The 20,205-nt window shown below is 33.4% G+C and overlaps 1 protein-coding gene across 1 annotated transcript in view; it reads left to right on the top strand.

Annotated features, from left to right (window-relative positions):
• PPFIA2 (PTPRF interacting protein alpha 2) overlaps positions 1-15,902 on the top strand; it is a 486,204-nt gene extending 470,302 nt beyond the window's left edge. The window contains exons 27-31 of the mRNA XM_026454621.1: positions 879-976; positions 9,453-9,628; positions 10,535-10,603; positions 14,493-14,652; positions 15,844-15,902. Coding sequence (XP_026310406.1) covers positions 879-976; positions 9,453-9,628; positions 10,535-10,603; positions 14,493-14,652; positions 15,844-15,902 — 562 coding nt within the window. The remainder of the gene's footprint in view (positions 1-878; positions 977-9,452; positions 9,629-10,534; positions 10,604-14,492; positions 14,653-15,843) is intronic.
• The last annotated feature ends 4,303 nt before the right edge of the window (positions 15,903-20,205 follow it).

Raw genomic sequence — 20,205 nt, 5'->3', positions numbered from 1 at the left:
GCCAAACAGAAAACTTTTATTGTCACCTCTTCCTCCTCTGAAAATTGTCCAGTAATTCTGTATCAATTATTTGTATTTCATACTTAAAAACAATTCAAGGCTTTCCTTCAAATGCTCTATTTTCCATGTGTAATTGTATTCCTCCTTACTTCCTAGAATGGGTTTTCAGCTCTGGAATGTGTGATCTCGCTAACCATACCTTTAAATTTTCATCTGCAATCTTTTGTTCATAATGCTCCATTTTCCTGAGTCAACCCGTCTCTGCTACTTGATCCTTTATAAGAATCAACCAATTTTCTGCTCCTTCCACATTTCCTTTTCATTCAGTTTCAATATCTGCTGATCTGTTCTTCTTACATGCTTCTGCATCACTTAGAGTTATGAGCTACTCATTTTAGTATTTGGTCCTCTATCCTATTACTTAACTTACTCATGTTTTGTGTTATTTTTCTCATCAACTTAAGAAGAGAGTATCCATTTCTTATAAATTCCTTACTGTCTCCATAATGGGGACTTTAAATTCTTTTCAAATGAATAAAATATTAATTTGCCTGCACCTAATGTAGGAATAGCTGGATGAAAGACAAAGACACAAAGATGAACAATATAATCCATGATGATTTTAAAACTATGGTTTTTCTTATTTTGAAAACATTTTTTTCTATTCCTTAGAAACATTTTGTGCTTAGAATAATGATAAATGTATTTCCCTCCAATACTAGAGGATTTCATTGCAAATGTAATTTATTAACGTGTTGCCCTAAGAAGCAGTGCATAGTGTTGACTATGGCTAATCAGAAAACTTTCTCCACCTGCTGAGGTAAATTCACTGTTTTTTGTTTTTGTTTTTGTTTTTTAATTTTTTTATTTAAAAAAAGAACAAGTTTACAATATGGAATTATGTGCTTAAAGAGGTTGAATTATGACAGAAAAGAACTAGAAAGAAGACGGGAAGCAAGCCAACACGAAATAAAAGGTAATGTGTCTTTCTTTCATATGAAATGCCTTTATTCTGGGGTTTTTAGCTTTCACTTGTATTAACCTAAAATGTTGTATGTGTTACAATGGTCAGTAAGTAGCATAAGCATTTGGCTAGAAGTGTTACTGTTTTTTTTTTTTTTTTTTTTTTTCCATTCTTTTCTAATTAAAATACAGAAATGATATCACCAAGTTATAGGGTAAATATCCCATTTGGGGAATAATCTTGAGTTTTTGAATTGAGATTTATTTATGTGAACCTATTAATTATACATTCTGCTTGTACTAAAGATGTCACCATGCAGATATTTTTGTCGAACTTTTAATGGAACATTCTCAGTATGATTCAGAGAAACATGGTATATCATTTTTATGGCAGTTCATCTTTGGTTTATATCATTTTAATTTTATTTCAGTGCCCAGCAATTTTATTTTTGTAGCACTGTATAGTTAAAGAAATTATATAGTGACTTTATGCAGGAATGATATAAGGATTTTCCCCTATAAACCAAACTAGTTCATTAATAATTTTAGCTGGTAATATTATCAGGAACATAGTAAATTGCTTCAACTGCTATGCGCCCAAAAATATTTTATTTGAATAACAAGAAAAGGCACTCCATATTGCAGGTTTGTTAGAAAAAATACTGTATTTAAAAACTAATCATCTAAATTTTGAGAAGTACCTTAATATACCCAAGAAAGAATAATTTCAAAAGAGAAGTACCTTAATATACCTGAGAAAGAATAATTTCAAAAGAGGAGTATGTTAGATTATATTCTTAGAGACCATTCTATTTTTATTACTGTTGTTGTTGAAGAAAAAAATACATGATTGGATATAAGATATAGGTAAAGGTATTTTTTGGTTTAAATTTAAAGCATTCAAGTGCAATTTTCTTACATGGATATATTTGTGGTAGTGAAGTCTGGGTTTTAGTGTGTCCATCCCTTGAATGGTGTACATTGTACCCATTAAGTAATTTCTTATCTTTGGCCACCCTCCCAAACTCCCACCCTGCCGAGAATCCAGTGACTATCACTACATACTCTATGTTCACCTGGACACATTATTTGGTGCCCACTTGTAAGTGAGAGCATGAGGGATTTGACTTTCTGTTTCTGAATTGTTTCACTTAAGATAATGTGAGGGCATTTTTTGCTAAAACTAATCAATCCACTTTTGTTGTTTAAAGAAGAAAAATATTAAGGAAAATACAACCAAAATTTTTAAGGAAAATTTTGGATATTAAGATACTTATTAGTGATATTTCCATTTCCTATTATCCAAGAGTTGATATGTGCAAGCATTACATCAAATTTAGTGGGTGTTTCTACATTACATTAATTGTTCAAAGGTAGGCATGAGTCTCTGTTTTCATCTTCACTTCTTTTAAGGCTTAATTTAGATAATAAAATAGTGTGTATTACATTCTCCAATATTAACTTTTAGTGCTGTTTTATTCTTTATTTAAGATTTTTTTTAGGTTTCTATCATTTACATTTTTGATAAACAATGTCAGAAATTACTTTTATCTTTGGCAGGTCTTGGAAAGTACATTAGTTCTAATGGAATGGACTTGAATGCGTGTAAAAGTGATTGGTTAAAAATAGTTTTCTATGTATGGCTCATTGGAGAGTAGACAGACTCACAATGGATTTCTTGTAACACTTCATTTAATGCATTACTTCAAAGCAAGAAAGTGTTTTTCCATTATCAAAATCGAGTTGTTTGATTTCACTTTATTTTGGGTCCCCAGGAAATTGCAGGTTGTTTTCAGTGCATTGCTGTTCAGTTGAATTGAAATTTGGGAATTAATGGATCAAAGATAGACCCCCCAGAAGGAAGTTTGCATTTGACCACACAATGAATGTCTTAGCACACAGATAGATTTTACCCATGGGATACCACTTTGTAGTTTCCTTTCTGAAGTATTTTTATCCAATTGCATTTTATTATGCCTCAGCTCACCACATGAAATGTTTCACATATAGATAGATCTAAAGGAGAGAAATTACCCGGTTGGCCCTATACCAAATGTTATATTAGTATTTGGCAATTGCTGATGAGAGTGTAGCTCTGAGGAAAAAGAAACTGTCATGATTCACTATGATCACACACAACTCTATCTGATAAATAGCTGTGAATGAGATCATAAATAGCTTGTTTCCTATGACGATCTGGTGACATTTACAGGAATAATTCTCAACTGTGACTAGGGGTCTCTTATTATCTGAAGTGTTATTTAACCTTGACCTTAGTGAATAGTTTTCTGAAGTGAAAAGACCATGTGAATATCAAGAACCTAGTAACATTTTATTTTTTGCTAAGAATCAGTCAACACTGATCTCTAGCCATTTATTGTTTAGGTCAAGAAATTTATGGAAAGGGATCTAACTTTAAAAATGAAACAAAAGGAAGTGTTTTGTTCTGACGAGGAAAAGTTTGAATTCATGCTTTATTTGCCTTTGCCTCATAAATGGATCATGTTAAATATTTGCTTACTCTTAACTACAGGTGTGACGATGGAATTTTTGATGGGCACATATTTGCAGAAATATCATGACCATATAATATGTCTTAGACTATCAAAATATAAACCTAACTCTAGAAAAAACCAAACACTCCCTATTTACAAATCCATCTAGTGCAAAGAAAACTGGATTTTGTTTTAATTATTGACAGCATTGTCACGTTCATTTTTTAAAAATGGTGTGTTTAGTAAAATTAAATGGAGAACTGTTGTTGCCACCCACAAGCACTTGCCTAGCTTTTGGGGTTCAAGTGTAGGGTAACCAGTTGTTAGAATGAATCAATAACTATTAACAGCAGCTGATTATACAGCCAAAATGTGATGCTAACCAACTCACATCCCATTTTCTGAGGTCCAAAAACCCCAATGGAATAGGCTAAGGAAAACACAGAGGAAAAGCTACACTTTAGAACTGACTCAGAGAGGCAATTAGCACATATAATATAAAATTTCTTTATATAAAAAAGAATATTAAGGAAATCCTTTGCTTTGCTGAAGACCAGCGGGGAAGAAAGAGGCAAAACTCTGAGGGGGGACAATAAACGTCCTACTTCTTGGAGAAATTCAGTCTGCTTTGGATGCAGCAGTTACTAGTAATAAGACTGTGGGACATGGGCATTCCTCTCATGTTTCTTCTTACCTAAATCCAGAGAAAGATCTAGGACATTTCTTTCGAAATGAGATCATTCAATCCACAAAAGGAGTTAAGTAGAGAGATGTGAGACAGATATATGTACAACTTCCAGATTCATATACAGATAGCACTGTGGATTGGCACAGACAGAAAGGACACCAACTAATTTGAAGAACTTCTACTTCTGATAGATTGGAGTACATTAAGTCAGACCAATCTTCCACCAAGAAGAAATAGAAAGGCTAGATAAATCAATAAATGGTAATAAGGAGCTATTTGAAAACAGTAGAAACCAATTAAGAGGGACAGGACTTGAGAGGTTATGATCTTGGAAAAAAGAGAAATGTAAGGAATGGTGAAACTGTCATTCTCTACTGTTTTTCCTCTTTCTAACAGAGAAGCAGGGAACGGAGTTGGGCGGTGGTGGGGATTGGAATTTAGAGGTGCCAAAACTGCCGGGCCTTCCAGAGCAAAGAATCTATATAAAATAATAATAATAAAGTAAGTAAGACTGTACTCCTCTAGAGACATTTGTGGACTTCCAAAAAGGATGGAATTATAAGATAAAATTTGAACAGAAAACCAAAGCCAAAGGGCAATAAATCTAGAAAGAGAACTCTTGTAATCTCATAATAATACAGTAAAAAAAAGCAAAGGTTTTAACCACCAAATACACTTCAATTTGAGGTCTCTGATAAGACACACCCTATGACTAAGGGTAAACTTAAAGAGATCAGGCTATTTATTATGTCTATTAATGTTAAAAATAAATTTTATTATATATATTTGAGGTTTGGAACATATTATAGAACACATATAGGTAGTAAAATGGTTACTATAGTGAAGGAGATTCCTAGACTTTATTTTGAAATGTTAAAATTGAAATCTAGCCTTGATTTATCTCAATCCTTAATTGGAACTGAGTTGATCTGCCTTTACTATAACTTCAGAAAAACATAAAAGCAAAGTCCTCTCAAGAAGTTGACATTCAGAGCCTCTGCAATTTTTTAATCATATTGTGTGAGAGCCAGTAAAAGAAAAACTCAGACATGTCAGATAATGGCCAAAATGAGGAAAACCAAGATGATAAAATCAGAAAAAAGAAAGATATCCTTAGTTGACCCTGACACTGTTTATTAAAAATATGCAAGGAATATAAGTGACAAAATGGAGAATTTAATATAGTTGGAGTCAATATGTTTAACAAATAATCAAATGAAAATTTGAAGAAGTGAGAAATATAAAGACTTTAATTGAGAATGCAATAGGTGGTTTAACAATAGAAGAGAGTTTAGTGAAATAAAAGATCACTTGAAAACATCTAGCCCCACATATGACAAGAAACAAAAAGGACGAGTGATATAAAACATCATTAGAGACATTGGACATGGTGAGGTAGGAGACAATAAGAAAGACACAATATTTGAAAAGATACTGGTGGAGACATGAAAAGAAAATAATTGAAATGATAATCCACAGACTCAAAGTTCTTGATGGACCCCACGTGAGACTATAAACAAAAGGGAAAATAAAAACACATCTAAACGTATTACAATAGAGCTACTGAAAACCGTGAATTCTCATGCCACAAAATCTTAGAATCTGCCAGAGTAAACTCTACAATAATTTCAAAGGTACAACATAAGATAACTGATACTGCTCAAGTAAATAATGCTAGAGGAAGATGGAATTATAGCCTTAAAACGGTGAATCAAACTAACTTCTTACTTTGAAGTATGTCCCTCAATATTAAAGACAGAATTAACACACTTTCAGACAAACAAAATCTGAGAGATTATTTCACCAGAAAAAAACAAATAGAAGAGAAATATTAGAATAAGTGATTCAGGCAGATGGAAATGATCATAAAGATAATTTAAAAAATGCACACATGATGGAGGAGAAATGAAAACTGTATGGGTAAATTTCATAATAATAGTAAAAACAATAATATCTGCAGGGCTTAAATTTTACATAGAATTAAAATACATAACTATAATGCAAAAGGCCGGAAGGGAATAAGTGAAATTAAATTGTTTGAAAGTCTTTACATTATCTAGAAAATAATAAAAGGAATAATTTATAATAGACTCTAAAAAGAACACATTATAAACTTTAAGTGCCACTACTAAAACAATAATATAAAGTGTAAATATAAAAAGCTAACAGAGGGCCGGGCATGGTGGCTCATGCCTATAATCTCAGCACTTTGGCAGACCAAGGCAGGTGGATCACCTAAGGTCAGGAGATGAAACCAGCCTTACTAACATGGTGAAACCCCATCTCTAGTGAAAATACAAAATTAGCCAGGCATAGTGGTGCATGCCTGTAGTCCCAGCTGCTTGGGAGGCTGAGGCAGAATTGCTTGAACCTTGGAAGCAGAGGTTGCAGTGAGCAGAGATCATGCCATTGCACTCCAGCCTGGGCAACAAGAGTGAGACTCTGTCTCAAAAAAAAAAAAAAAAAAAAAAAAAAAGCTAATGGAGTGGTAGAATAAAATAAGAAAACATAATAAAAGGCAAGACAGAGAGAAAAGGAACAAAGAACAGGTAGGACAAATAGAAAGATGGTAGAATTCAACTCAAATATCAAAGTAATAATACTAAATGGGCAAGAACTAACTATTTCAATTTAAAGACAGATTGAAAAACAATGATATGCTGTACACAACAGACACACTTTCAATATAAGAACATAGAAAACTTATTAGTAAAGGAGGTACACGTGCAAATATTAACCAAAGCTGCTATGATTCTTCTAATATCAGAATATAAACTTTAAGGCAGGAAACATACTAGAAATAAGTTGGCTATTTTCAAATAATAGAAGGGAAGATACAGCAAATTAGTACACATCTATTATGTAGATGTAAAATACAGCATGTAAAAACTGATCAGACATTTTCAGTTCATAGTGGGTGTTACTGATTAAAACTACAATGAGACACCCCATATACTAGTTTGTCGGGGCTGCTGTATCAGAGTTCCACAGATTGTGTGTCTTAAACAACAGAAATTTGTTGTCTCACGGTTCTAGAGACTAGAAGTTCCAGACCAAGGTGTTAGCAGAGTCAGTTCCTACTGAGAAGAATCTGTTATTTGCTTCTCCCCTGGCTTCGGGTGATTTGCTGGCAATCTTTGATGTTCTTTGGCGTGTAGGCACATCACCATGATCCCTGCCTTCATCATCATATAGTGCTCTCCATGTGTGCATGTCTATTTCCAAATTTTGCCATTTAAGAAAGATAACATCTTATTGAATTTGGGCCAACTCTATTGACTCATTTTAATTGATCATTTCTATAAAGACCTGATATTCAAGTAAAGTTACATTCTTAGGTGCTGGAAGTTAGGGCTTCTACATGAATTTGGGGGAACACAATTCAATGCATAATACCACACACCTACCATAATGGCTAAAAATTAAGCAAGACAAAAACAAAAATGGGAAACACAAAGCATTGGTAAAGATGAAGATGTTCAGACATTAATAATGTGAGTTTAAATTGTGAAAGTGGAATTTGCTTAGCAATATCTGCTAACAAGTAAACATATAACAATTCTATTCCTTGTTATTTATTCTACTGTAACATGTAAGTATACAAAATACATGTATAACAACATTCAAAGCAGCACTATTTTTTTTTTTATTTCAATAGTTTTTTGGGAACAGGTGCTGTTTGGTTATATGGTGATTTGGTTAGTGGTGATTTTTCTGACATTTTTGTCCACTCATCACCCAAGCAGTGTACCGTGTACCCAATCTGTTGTTTTTTATCCCTTGCCATTCCCCATCCTTTGCCCCTCAAGCAACACTATTCTTAATAACCCAAAATGGAATCTACTCACATGTCCCTCTACAGTAGAATGGATACATTGCGGCATAATCAAGCAATGGAATGCTAGATAGCAATGATCATGAACACACCACTGCTATTTGCTAAAGCATAGATAAATTACATATTGAATGAAAGGCAGACAAAAAAGTACATATTGTATGATTTTATGTATGAAAAGCTAAAAAAAAATTAAATCAGGCAAGGTGATTCGATAATGAAAGTAGTCAGAATATTGGTTACTGTTAAGTGAGAATGATGCCTGAGAAGGTGCATGAGGGAACTTCTGTGGGTCTGTGCTATCACTTTATTGCTTCAAAATTATACACAAGAACACCTAAATTGGTTATAAATGAATAAAATAGGATAAATAAGGCTTTTCAAAGACTCATCAAAACATATTTAAAACGTGCTTTTCAAAGGTTTATTGAAACAGTTATTTAAAACAGTTAAAAGTTGAAGAATATTTCCTGAAAGATTTTTATACTTTTTCTGAAAAAGTTATACACTTCATTAGAAAGAAAAAATCAGACAGGAAACTTACTTTTACTTAAATAGTAATTATAGTTTCCTTTCCCCTTCTATGGGTAGTAAAAATGTTTTAATTTTTTTCTCATATCCCTTTAAGTTTCTTAAAATTCTTTCTTTTCTATGGATTATTTTAGTCCTATTTTACTGGTTTTTATGTAGCATTCTGCCAATTTTTAATGGGAAGATATTGAAGAAAATAAATGACAAAACATAATTTGATGTTTTTATCTAAAAAAAAGAAACATGACATTTTTCTCTAGAAGTTTTATTATTAGAAAATAAAAATCAAAGGATTTTGTTCCTCAATAGAATATTACTTTCAATAGAGTGGAAGCAATTTTTGACATTTGACTGAATGCTTGAATTTTGCGTTAGCATGTGATTGGGAAAAATGCATTGAAATATAATAGTAAAGTAAGTATCCATCTGTTGATGCCCTATATTATTTTACTGTTCTGTTCTTATATATTACTTCAGGTGAAAAAAAATTTTCTATTCTATATGCCCATGTTTAGGTAGTGGTTAATAAACACTTCTGATGAAAGACAGTATTACAATCTCATCTGCTGTTTACTGAAGAGGCATGTATCAAGACACAAATAAGAAATGTCTCCATCTGGTGGTAAAAATATTGAACTTCAGACAGACTCCTAGGGCTCTAGTATGAAAACAAGAAAAACACAGACACCTTGTTCTATGCGACTGAAGTGCTGTCATTTTAGGTATAACAAACACTCTGAAAAAGAACAACTTTTTAAATAGAGACTCGAAAACGTTAATTATTAAAACAGTAATTACAAGCAAATGAAGGGAGCCAGATGCATTAGAGTGTGAATAAATCCGCATAAATGTGACCTGGCCAGATACCCATGGCTCATTTCAGCCAGTGGTTCTACTATGGAAAATACTGCATCCTAAAATGATGCATCTCTTTTCCTAGACGTGTTGGTGTGGAGCAATGACCGAGTTATTCGCTGGATACAAGCAATTGGACTTCGAGAATATGCAAATAATATACTTGAGAGCGGTGTGCATGGCTCACTTATAGCCCTGGATGAAAACTTTGACTACAGCAGCTTAGCTTTATTATTACAGATTCCAACACAGAACACCCAGGTAAGTCGCTTTTTGCTGTAGTCTCAATGTGTTCTGGTTTATCTAATGATAACCTAAACTTTTAGAAAAAAAAATGGCTGTGTATTCATGATTGTTAATGAAAGTTAGCTCAATGTTTGAAATATGTCACTGGAGTTTTAATTTCAGGCTAGTGGATTTCTAGCCAAGAAACATCATACAATTAAACAAGAAAGGGATTTAGAAGTTGTGTGGCCCAGTCTCCCACCTGAATGCCAGATTCCACTAGATGAAATCCCTGACAGATGGCCACCAGTCTCTGCGTCTCTGAGAGACAGTCATTTCTATTTACATGTATGAATTATACAGACCGTTAGCATTGGATATGCCAGTGATTCCCAAAACTGGATAATAATTTTAATCAGTATAGTTCCTTATGAATAAAAAATAAAACCTGCAACTCATGTCATAGTCCTAAGACATCAGTTATCAAGAGATAGGGCATTGGAATCTTTATTATCAAAACTTTCCTCAAATGATAATCGTTGGCCAGGTTTGAGAACTACCTGCATAGGTTTGATAAACATTTGGCAGTCCAATTTCACTTTTTATTTTGTTTTTACGTATTTCAGATATTAAACAAAATACTCAATTGAAATAAAGTAACGAAGTGAGACCAAAGCCTCTTGACCTCAGACGTTTATGCAAAGCTGTCTCTCTACTGTTCACAGACAAAAACAAACAAACAAAAAAAAAAACAAAAAAAAAAGGATATATATTTTTTGTAGTTAAAATTTACAATAGCTAATAATAGACATGGAGGACTAAAAACTTTAAAACCCATAAATAAAGTATGTTTTATAATACATTCTCAGATAAATATGAGCTACATGATTTTTAAAATAAAATGTGATTTCAGTGATGGTAACTGTAATTTGACGTCAACAGGCAAGGCAGATTCTTGAAAGGGAATACAATAACCTCTTGGCCCTGGGAACTGAAAGGCGACTGGATGAAGTAAGTCTACCTGTTATTCAAAAGAGATCTGAGAGAGTAAAAGAAAAACGATAGACCATCTTTGTTTTTACTGAATAGTGCCTAGAAATTAATCAGATGACTGTTCTATGGTTAGAATCAAGAATTTTCTCCAGGTTTGTTGTTAAATGTTCAATCTTATTACTTAATTTTGGAAACAGCTGTATTAATTCATAAATATTATCATTTCAGCAGTTAGAGATACTGAAAAGTAATTTACAAAACTTTTTTATAAGTTGTGACTGCAAAATGTTGGGCAACATTTTTTAAAACAATTAGAAAAAAATGAAAACACTAATGTTGATATATTCAGCTTTTTAATAAAGAGTGCATTTATTTCTCAAATATCAGTATATCTTGCCAGGAAATTTTAGAAAATTAAAACGAGGATAAAACTTGCTTCAATAAATGGGAAGCTTTATATTATTTTGTATATCGATGCTGAGTTTTCCTTCAAAACAGATAAATAACATTTTAACAGTCATAGAATTTGAAAGCTATATTGAGTATAGAATCACTATATAATATATTCATATTAAATTATTTGGAAAATAATAAACATGTAAGTAGCCTCCCAAGATGAATGAATACAAGGGACATCAGCAAATGCTGTGGACTGTAGACATTTTAATAGTCGTTCTGAGTTTTTCTACAGGATCTTTCTGGAAGAAGTGGGAAGGAAACCTGAGCATGAAATAGAAAATAAAGAGATGCATAATTCTGTGTTGCAAAGTACAAGTGTTTCTTGCCACAAAGACAAGCTGATTAAAATTATTTTGTGAAGAGCTCAGCAAATCCAAATACGGACCAATCATTCTATATTCAAATAGGCAGGACAGATAATCTTGGTATTATAAAATTCACTCTATACTTATGGTGGGGATTTATAAAGAGATAAGTTCTACAGTCTTATCTAACTCAGCTAACTTCTGCTAAATTCATGCTCTTATTCAATCAGAATAATGATTAATATTTTTAAAAGCCTAGTCTTTTAAGTTGCATGACAGTCTTTTTAATCCTTACTAGTTGATTCAAAAAGGTAGTCTTATAAATTTATACACCTTAAAATACAATTATTCTTTCTTAAAAGTTGCAAAAATTTCTAATAAAAATTTATTGAAGACTTGTCATATTGCTACGTTCTCTTAGGAGCTGTCCAGGTGTGGGGTAGCTTCTTGATAGTAATGAACTAGAAGAAAAGTCTATGGAGCCAATTAAATGAGATGTGACTCTTTGTCTTTAAACTATGCTGCTGCTGCTGCTTATTTTTAAAAGCACAAAATATAATTTTGTCATTTAAACCCTCTAGTCTCTTTTGTTCAATTTTATTTATTTATTTATTTATATATGTATTTATTTATGTATTTATTTATTTATTTTTAGTGTGAGCAAAAATAATCAACTTTCTTAGAACAGTAGTCGACTTATTTCTGAGGTTTTGCTGATCACATTCAGATTCCACTGAAATAATTTGAGAGGTGTCAACAAGCTTATACAGACTTTGACTCCAATTAAAAGAATTAACCCTATCTCATGAAAACGTTTCCCCATGACGTTGTTGTTTATAGTTCTATTAACTTTCTGCATTAACAATATGTTGAAAGAACAGAAGTCAGGAATCCTCAACTCTAAAAACTGGCTTTTTTTGGCCGGGCCTGGTGGCTCACACCTGTAATCCCAGCACTTTGGGAGGCCGAGGCAGGTGGATCACGAGGTCAGGAGATCAAGACCATCCTGGCTAACGCGGTGAAACCCTGTCTCTACTAAAAATATAAAAAATTAGCCGGACGTGGTGGTGGGCACTTGTAGTCCCAGCTACTCTGGAGGCCGAGGCAGGAGAATGGCGTGAACCTGGGAGGCGGAGCTTGCAGTGAGCCGAGATCACGCCACTGCACTCCAGCCTGGGCGACTGAGCAAGACTCCGTCTAAATGAATAAATAGAATAAAATAAAAAACTGTGTTTGTTTGTTTGTTTGTTTGTTTGTTTGATGGAGTTTCGCTCTTGTTGCCCAGGCTGGCATGTAGTGGTGTGATCTCGGCTCACTGCAACCTCCGTCTCCTGGGTTCCAGCGATTCTCCCACCTCAGCCTTACAAGTTGCTGGGATTACAGACACGCACCACCACGCCCATCTAATTTTGTATTTTCAGTGGAGACAGGGTTTCTCCATGTTGGTCAGGCTGGTCTCGAACTCCTGACCTCAGGTTATCTTCCCACCTCGGCCTCCCAAACTGCTAGGATTACAGGCATGAGTCACCACGCCTGGCCAAAACTGACTTATTTTTAAGCCCCTAGCTACAACACTGTAAGGAGTTGTGTAGCTCTACAGTGTAACATAGTGTTTTATAAAACTGAAGACTATTTATGCTTAATGCAAAAACTTCTCCAAGAATCAAGAAGTCATAGAGGTTGCAACTGTGAAATTCTGTTTGTTTTCTACATTTACACACATTTGGAGGTCTAGGACTATGAAAAATACAGCAGTTGGGAAGAGTAGCAGACATCTCTTAATGTGCAAAATGGCTACCACACTGAAACAAAATGTAGGTTTTAATGATAAGGATTGAAACAGTGGATATGTTATTATATAAAAATGATTTTAATTTTCCCTGATTGACTTTACATGTCCCTTAACTAATATAGCAGTCTACAAAGACTACCTTATAGAGTTATTCACTATAACATAGTGTGTTGAGTGACTATAGACCTATTATTCCAAATGCCAGAATGAAATCAAATGAGATATTAGGATACACAACATATACTTGGCTATAACTTCATGGAATAGATAGTCCTTCCCTAGGTAAGAAACAGTGAGATGAGAAGACAAGACCTATGTGGAATGATTCATGTTTTCCTCAGAATTAGACACATAATATTCATTAACTGCTGAATTATACATTGCTACTTGCCAATTTGGAGGAAAATAATTGTGTCTGTAAAAGTACTTTGTGTATACACACAGGGAGAAGAGATTATTTCATTAAGGCCTAACAAAATCAGCAACCAGAATTAAAATGTAATTGCTGTGCTACATTCTAAAATGTGGATTCACCGTAGGATCTGTCCAAGTAGAGACACTAGCCTATGTAGGGTATAATGTTGCTTCCTGATAGTAATGAACTAGGAAAAAAGTCTATTGGGTCAATTAAATGAGATGTGACTCTCTGCCTCTGTGTATATTAAAATACATATTATTAAAATGTAACCAGGGTAACATTATGCTTTCAGTGGCACCCAAGGACCACATGTACTTATTGAAAGGATGGTATCCAGGCTATACAGATTTTTCAACAAATTGCAAATTAATTCTGTGTCACCTAAAACTTCACAAATCACATATTTAGAGTTTCTTGTACTTGTACAGATATAATAATAGGCTACAGTATCTCCTATTAGCCATGTCATCTGAAATATAGATTTCCCTGAAATAAATACCTACATTGTATTTGTGTACATAAAAGTCATTTCATTCAAGTGTCTGAGTTAAATGTAGTCTACTCAACAACTGATTCAATTAAGTATATTGTCTCATTCCATAAAACCAGTAGTCATAAAGTGGAAAAATGTATATCCAATATTTATTTTGGAAAACATTGGTGACTTATTTTAGGCTTTCAAAGACATTTACTGTGTAGATGTCGACCTTAAATCTGAAATTGTCTGAAAAGTTTTATTTAAAAATTTATATATCAAATCTCCTATAGTCTTGTTTTGGAATCATAGAACTGTCTCGATAAAGCATGATTCCATATGTATACTTGACAGACTAAATGTAAATAATCTATGTTACATGTTTCTAAGCACACTGCTTTAAGCACATGGACTAGTTTACTTGTTTTCGTAACATCACATTCTAACTGTACTGGCAGAGTGATGACAAGAACTTTAGACGTGGATCAACCTGGAGAAGGCAGTTTCCTCCTCGGGAAGTACATGGAATCAGCATGATGCCTGGGTCCTCAGAAACATTACCAGCGGGATTTAGGTTAACCACAACATCTGGGCAGTCAAGAAAAATGACAACAGATGGTATAGTAGTTTTGTGTTGCTGCTTATAAAGCAAAAAGCTTGTTTAGCCAAAGCTTGTATAATTCTCTGACCTTGCTTTCTGGAACTATTTTCTTGAGTTGGTTTGCTCTGCTTGAAATTTACTTTGCTCTCATCACAAACCAGACTCCTTTTTACACTGCTATTGCATGAACTCATGGCACTTTGTTCACATTTTCAAAATAATTTATAACATTCTAAAAAGAACAATTTGGCTAATGTCCACCTCTAGGAGGAAGAATAAACATCTGCATGATTTGTGTTTCTTTAGTCTTCTATTCCCAAAATTAATAATTTGTTTAAGTTAGAGGTTGGACTTGGACTAAAGATTCATAGTAAATGGAAATTAACTTCACTGTCCCCCTACATGTTGAAATACTGCGAGTTTTATATGTCATCTTAGAAATTCAGACTCATCAGATATTTTTTCCCTCTGACCAAAGCAGAAGCCCTTAAATAAACAAGCACGAACATGAGAAGGGAATTAAAGAAACACAAAACACAGTAATTTCCCAATTACTATTTCCTTCTGTGGACATTAGACTTAAGCTATCTAATTTACAAAAGAAAACAGTCATTCCAGAGGAGAGACAACTTTGAAATAGTAGTCACAAAATTATTTCTGTTTGGAAGGCATTAAAGAAAAATAGTCCCACTCTATTTGTTAAGATAATCACTTAGCATCGTTCTTTCTTCCCAAGGTCATAGTTATTATAACTCAAATTTATTCCAGCATAAACCGTGATCTTGATCTACATTTCTTACAACTTGTTAATATGGTGGAACATGTCAGTGAAATTCATGAGGAGTTTAACATCATTACAATTAGTGTAGAAGTTCTTCAATACTGGGAGCGGAAAAAAATCCACTATAATGAGTTCTCTAAGAGCAATCTCTATATCAAAACAGAAGCACCCTGGGGAGCTGCTCTTGTTACAGATTTCATCTAAGGAGGAATACATAACAACTCGAAAGCTCAGGTCAATTACACTGGGATAAATTTTCATTAGGAACTTGATCTAGAGAAGAGGAATGTGAGTGGCTTATATCTGAGAGAAAGAAGGTCTACTAATATGTTCAGAATCCCCGTATGCAGGGAAAATAAATCTTTCTCATCTGAAATCTTGTACTCAATCATCCAAGTCCCTCTAAAGCCCTTTTCTCCATTTGCAGTTGCTTCATCAAGACTGCAGAGGTTAGACAACTCCACTGTTCGCACATACTCATGTTGACAAGCCACTCAAAGGAGGCAGCACTGACCTGCTGTGAGTAGTTTCCCTTTGGCTGACAAAAAAAAAAAAAGACAAAAAAATGGAACCTACATAGACTAATAAATATACACTATATTCTTTGGTATGCCCTAGCAGTACAGAAGTGAGATAACCCTTTTGAATTGCTTCAGGAAAAAAGAAATCTTTGTATTGTAACACTTATCTAGTATTTCCTATCACCATCTGTCTGCTATGGTTTAAGGTCTGCCTGTGGGAGGCCTATCACTCTATTATTACACATCAATGGGTTGCCACTACACTGTTTTCTACTTTTTAGTACCATTTCCTATTGATTCATTTAACATTTTATTGATAATAATTCAAAACTTTAAAAAATCCTATATTTTTAAGTGTGTATTTTATATAAGGAAGCCAGGGTAAGCAGATAGGGATTTAAGCAAGTTCACAGAGTCAAATAGCAACAGACAGGAAGATGATTTAGAGATGGTTTCATATTAAAAAGTAGAAACTTGCCGAGGCAGGTGGATCACTTCAGGTCAGGAGTTAGAGACCAGCCTGGCCAATGTGGTGAAACTTCGTCTCTACTAAAAATACAAAAAGTAGCCAGGCATTGTGGTGCACTCCCATAATCCCAGATACTTGGGAGGCTGAGGCAAGAGAGTCACTTGAACCTGGGAGGCAGAAGTTGCAGTGAGCGGAGATCATGGCACTGCACTCAAGCTTGGGTGACAGAGCGAGACTCCGTATCAAAATAAATAAATAAATAAATAAGTAAATAAATAAATAAATAGCAGAAACTGCAAAAAATTTAAACCTTGATTACATTGTTTCTTATCAATCTGATTTACACTTGCTAAAAACAAATATAAATTTTAAGTATTTGAGACTTACAAGAACAAAATAAAGTTACTTTATAAGAGTGGAGGATAGGACCAGCACAAAACCTTCCTATGTAACCATAAATACCAGTTGTTTGATTTTAAGGAAATACTAATTAATGAAAGCGACTTTAAAATCCATATAAAAATGAGGTTTTATTGAAAAACAGTCTTAATAGTAAAACCGTGGTTTCCTAGATTTATAAATGTCAAATGTTCGTAAGTTTTTTCAACCTAAAACTATGCTTTACCAAAATATTTAACCACTTTTGATGAATTAATATTTTGGAAAAACACTTTTTAAGGCGATATTTAGAACAATAAGTGTGCACAGGGATAAGAGAAACCAGTTATAGACAGCGGAATAGCTTGCTTTGTGCTGTTTTCCATTGCCTTGAACTAAAAGCACCACACAATTTATTGTTGGTCTTTTGGGCTTAAGATGGGAGCAGATATGCTGCTTTATTTGGATCACTATTTGAAATGAGAAAACGAAAAGCATCCCGATAAGAGATTTAATTTCAGAATGTAGAACACTTACATTAAAATTTTAATTATGGTATATAATTTGGCATCTAATTAGGCGTGATTTAAAATGTATAATAATTTGTCTGAATAAGAGGTCTCCTAAAAAACTGTTTATAATAGATTCTACACATAGCATTATAATTTCTTCAGGAAATGAACACTTCACTAATGTACAAATGACTATTTAATATGTTCAATAGTGCTTGCTTCTTAGCTCTTAACTGATGGGTAGAGTTCTCTAACTATTTGCAATCTGTTTTTCGTGCATGGCATTCTAGTTCATATTTCCTAGTTTTTACCATTATTTGGGATAACAGTAGCCATTTATAATAATTCAATCTAGGATAACCATTTTTTGTTTTGATGAAACAATAATACTTTTGTTATTAAAATAATCCAGAGCATACTGCTTGCTGTTTCTTTCGTGTCAGTAATAGTAATTGTGAGCTTTTTCTATGTACATTATGGCTGAAAAGAATCAGCAATGCCATACTACTGACACAAACCGTTTAAAATAGGTGACGTATTATCATTATGTTTTTGTAACAAATAAAGGTATTTTTTAAGAACTCTAAAATATATGAACTAGAATATAAATCTATATTATGAAATAGGTCAATTCAACCCAATTTATTAATTAGCAAGTTGTAAATTTTTCAGAAGGCATGCTAACATCTTGCATAACTACCTTTGTTTACATTACTGCCATACTTTCCACAAATCTGAGCAAATTCTATTATTTGTTAAGCTCCCCTGCACCAAATTGAAGAAGAGCAAATGTTAATTACATATGGCTGTTGGCTACATCCTAGATGATTTCCTTCCCATAATCTTTTAGGACAGGAGTAAGCAGGCTGCATGGAGGTACACCACAGAGAAGTAGAATGAGATTTCCCGGTCTGGGACTTTTCAGTGAACTAATGCTGTCCGTTGTATATTTTAGATGGCGTCTTTTCAGTCTACTCTACCTAAAGTGCACTACCATCTAAGAAGACGAGCAGTGAAAACCTTTGTGAAAACTGAATTCTAAGGAAATAATGACGTCATGACTTATTAAAGCTGAAAAAATGTGATTTTTGGGGGGAGTCAGATATTACATTTGATTAGTTTACTACAATTGTAATAAAATGCTTAAGTCATTTGAATAATAAACATCATCTACATCATAAACTCTGTATAACAGATGCTTTTATGAAATGAAGCCAGTTGTTTTTCGTGTTTTATTGTAATATACTAGGCATTTATGTATTACTGTGCATTTCTTTTTAAATGTGTAAGTCTTATGTAAATGGATATAAATATGATTTTTTAAAAAATAAAATATATGGTTCATGGAGTCTCGAGTGCAAACATTTGACAATTCCAAGTACTGTTTGTATTTTACCATTCCACCATTTTTACGGTTTTTCAATTGTTAATAGTCAAATCAATATGTTTCCTTGAAGCATGTTTCATGCTTCAACATGTTTCTCCTTCAAGTCTGTCAATACTTAAAGCTGAACAACCTGCCTCTGATCATGTGAAAAAGAATGATTTAACCTGGAACCAGAGCCAAAAATAGAGCTTTAAAGGCAATCAGGGATGTCCTATATCTTTAGAAATAGCACTGTGATGGCTTGATCTCCTTTTCAATACAGTACAAAGCCAAGCTGTTTACAAGAGTCAAAAGCAATTATTTAAAAATTTATATTAAAAAACCATAATCTTCTCTTGTTACCTGTGGACCAAGAAAAAAAACAAAAAACAAAAAACTTCTTCACTAAGAACCACATGTTCATTCAAATATCTTGAACTGCCAGCCAGTACTGGACAGCGAATGTCAACCACTGCGGAGTCTGAGGCTCATTACCACTAGAGAAAACAAAACCCAAGATACCGTTCCCTTTTGTCAATGTAACTGGGCATTAGCCAGACTCATGTCTAATGTTATAAGCTTTTAGCCGAGATGGCCTTGTTGTGACTTCCCTGAAGTCAGTTTTATCAGAGGAAATAATGAAAGACAGAATGATTAACATATATAGTGTATAAAAGTATAGAAGAGTAATCTCTTCCCTGTGGCTTTATTTGGTGGTGTTACTGTTGTTTATTCTTTGTTTATATGGGAGATTCAAAGTAAAGCCTATTTAATAATACCATTTATCTAACTGCTGATTTTCTGCTGCTTGATCTTATTAAGCGCAAGATCTGTCATTAGTAATTTCTTTTCTGTATTTTAATTTGCTATGTTTGCACGTACATTACATTTGTTTTGATGTCTATTTTTATTTAACAGATTCAGTCAAAAGGTAATGGTAACAGAAACCCTTTCCATTGTCAATAAAAAAAAAAAATACTTCCAGTTCTCTGTTTAAGCTTTGTTTTCTAGTCACATAAGGCTCGACAATTTACTTAAGCTATCAGGAAATGTGTTCTTTGGGTGACTCAAATATTTAGCTTCAAAATTGAGTCTGCCCACAAGAGGGAGATCTAAACTTGCTTATGGGAGTCATCTTAAATTTTTCTAAAAAATGTGGCCTGAATAGGAACAATGAGAAGAGCTTTCTAAGCTCATCTAAACATGGGCATCTTGATTCACAGAAATGAAATAGAATATAGGAACTACAACATTATAATGCCATAACTAGATTTGTATCTACTATTATATACCACTCAATCACTAAAAACATATAGTGATGCAAAGATCCAGCTATTTCCCTCAAAAAAGCATAAAATATGATTTAATTTATGAGATAACTTCTACTACATTCTAAAATCCATTTAATGGATTAAGCTCAGAATCTCAACGTGTTATCTTTTGATCATCAACATTATAAATTTTCACATTTTTAATGTTCAAGACATTTCAAATACAATTTTATATAAACAGGTTTTTAAATGTAGGAGAGGTCTCATTTACA

This window comes from Piliocolobus tephrosceles, chromosome 10 (genome assembly GCF_002776525.5).
Source record: "Piliocolobus tephrosceles isolate RC106 chromosome 10, ASM277652v3, whole genome shotgun sequence".
In the NCBI taxonomy this organism is placed as follows: Eukaryota; Metazoa; Chordata; class Mammalia; order Primates; family Cercopithecidae; genus Piliocolobus; species Piliocolobus tephrosceles.
This window is presented reverse-complemented; position numbering and strand designations above follow the sequence as displayed.